Source organism: Cicer arietinum, chromosome 3, assembly GCF_000331145.2.
Source record: "Cicer arietinum cultivar CDC Frontier isolate Library 1 chromosome 3, Cicar.CDCFrontier_v2.0, whole genome shotgun sequence".
In the NCBI taxonomy this organism is placed as follows: domain Eukaryota; kingdom Viridiplantae; phylum Streptophyta; class Magnoliopsida; order Fabales; family Fabaceae; genus Cicer; species Cicer arietinum.
In genome coordinates this window covers 21,966,472-21,968,607 of record NC_021162.2, presented here as the reverse complement: position 1 = coordinate 21,968,607, position 2,136 = coordinate 21,966,472, and the positions used below count along the sequence as shown (strand labels likewise).

At 32.1% G+C, this 2,136-nt stretch overlaps 1 protein-coding gene across 1 annotated transcript; it reads right to left on the bottom strand.

The window, feature by feature from the left end:
- Positions 1 to 657: 657 nt before the first annotated feature.
- Positions 658 to 1,869, bottom strand: LOC101489904 (glutaredoxin-C1). Its single transcript, XM_012713480.3, has one exon. The coding sequence runs from the start codon at positions 1,704 to 1,706 to the stop codon at positions 1,305 to 1,307; it is 402 nt and encodes a 133-aa protein (XP_012568934.1). The 5' UTR covers positions 1,707 to 1,869; the 3' UTR covers positions 658 to 1,304.
- Between the last annotated feature and the right edge of the window lie 267 nt (positions 1,870 to 2,136).

Genomic DNA, 2,136 nt, shown 5'->3' with positions numbered 1-2,136 from the left:
ACACAAATGAAAAAATGAAAGAGGTCAAAATAAAAGGGCATTGACGTCACTTCATGTCTAGCTTTTTATTTTTTTGGGTCAAATACTTCATGTCTAGCTTGAACAAGCTAAAGGGGGCAGAAAAGGAGCAAAGGACAATGAAAGCGACAATTTTGCCCAGACACGACGTTGTTCAAACCACCGTCCAATGTTCAATTTAAATGTGCCCAATAATCCAAAATATAAATAAAAAATTTATTATTATTATTATTAAATTATAATTGTCGTAAAGATAAAAAAAAAATATTGAGTCATTTCCAGACATACTGTTAGCAAAAATAAAATAAAATGAAATTAGAGAGGGATCCTATCCCTTGTATAATCAGCCTATAAATAAAGGCTCCCACCCATTAGAAATGATCTTTTAACAAAATTAGCAATTGAATGGTTTATACCATTGTAGGAGCGTATTCGCTCTTGTGTATCTTTTTCTTTCAATCAATAAAAATCAGGGACGAATAATTCCCTTTCGCTATTGAGTTCTACAAAGGAACCTAACAATTGGTCCGACCTGCCGGATCATCAACAACCATGGGAAGCACCATGGAATCACGTAACTAAATCTAAACAGTACTATATCCAAACATAAATTAAGAACATAGAATTCTAAATCAAGAATAAACAGTAAAATTAGCTCATCTTTTTCTTCTTCCAATATGTTTTTTGTCTTTACATAGGAAGGAAATCTTAAACAAAACAAGTAAACCATAACAAACCCAAATACAACCCAAGATTAAAAAAAAAAACTAAGAAAAACACAACAAGACTCAAAGTAGAAAAATAGATTAATTAACAAGTCAGAAAAAGAGAAACAAGGTAGTAGTGTATCCAAAATGAAATGGAAGAGTCTCACAAAAAAGCCCACTTTCCACTTCCTCATCCTTTGCTTTTGATAACAACCGTAGTAGTAGTACTAAAATGCAGAGTGTTTGATAAAACAAACCTCTTGAAAAAAATTCCCATCAATTAACTATTTGAACAAAATTGAATACTCTCGATTGATTTTACAGTACAACAGACTACAATTGGTAAAGAACTCTAGTCAAGTGTACCATAAAACCAATTACAAATTACCTTTTTTTTTTTTGTAAGTGTGCGTTTGAAATTACAATTAGTTTGACAAAATTACAATGATGGTAATTTTGTTGAACCTCTGAAATGTAGATTTTACAAAAATACATAGTTAATTGTAATTATAACAAATTGATTGTAAAATCAAAAGACACAAAATAGTTAAAAGATGGGTTTTTTTTTTTCTTTTAATTTCAAAGCCAAAGAGCACCGGCTTGTTTGAGAAGAGGAACAAGAGTACCATTAATATGACAAGCCATGACTCTATCCATAGTACCAATAAGTTGACCACCAATGAAAACAACAGGTACAACATTGTTAGTACCAATAAGTCTCATTAGTGCTCTTTCAAGTTCATTTCCTCTTGGATCTTCATCAAGCTCATGAACCGTTGGATTCACACCCATTCCACAAAACAACCTTTTGATCGCATGGCACATGCAGCACGTGCTTATGCTAAATATCACCACCGCATTCTCGGATGCTAGTCTTTCTATTCGCTCAAGTGGGTCCCCTATCATTGTGGTTGTTGTTGTTGATGTTGTTGTTCTTGCTTGGGACATGTAGCTTCCCCATGATGCTGTTTGGTAATGCATTTTTTGGAATTTGTTTTGGAAGAATAATAGTGAATATTGTTGATAAAGAAGAGAATAGAAAGTGTTGTGTTGTGTTAGGACTTAGAAGAATTTAAGAGGTTTGTAATTTGTGTGAGAAATGGTGGAAGCGAGAGGTGATATTTATAGAGGTTTCTTTAGGATGTAAGAGAATCACATTTTAGGCTATGTGTAAGTGGATCAATGAATTGTGTTGTTTATTATTTCTTTTTCTATATTCTTTAATTCTTAAATCATGGAGTGTGCTATCTTCTCCATTTTCATTTTTCTTTTAATCTTCTCCTTTTTCTATAGCATATAATATTAATTTAACACAATATAAGTACATAAAGTTTTCTTTAGACAAAATATAGTACATAAAGTTGGTCACTCTCATCACAAGTCGTCACCATATCCGATGTAAGAGAGAGAA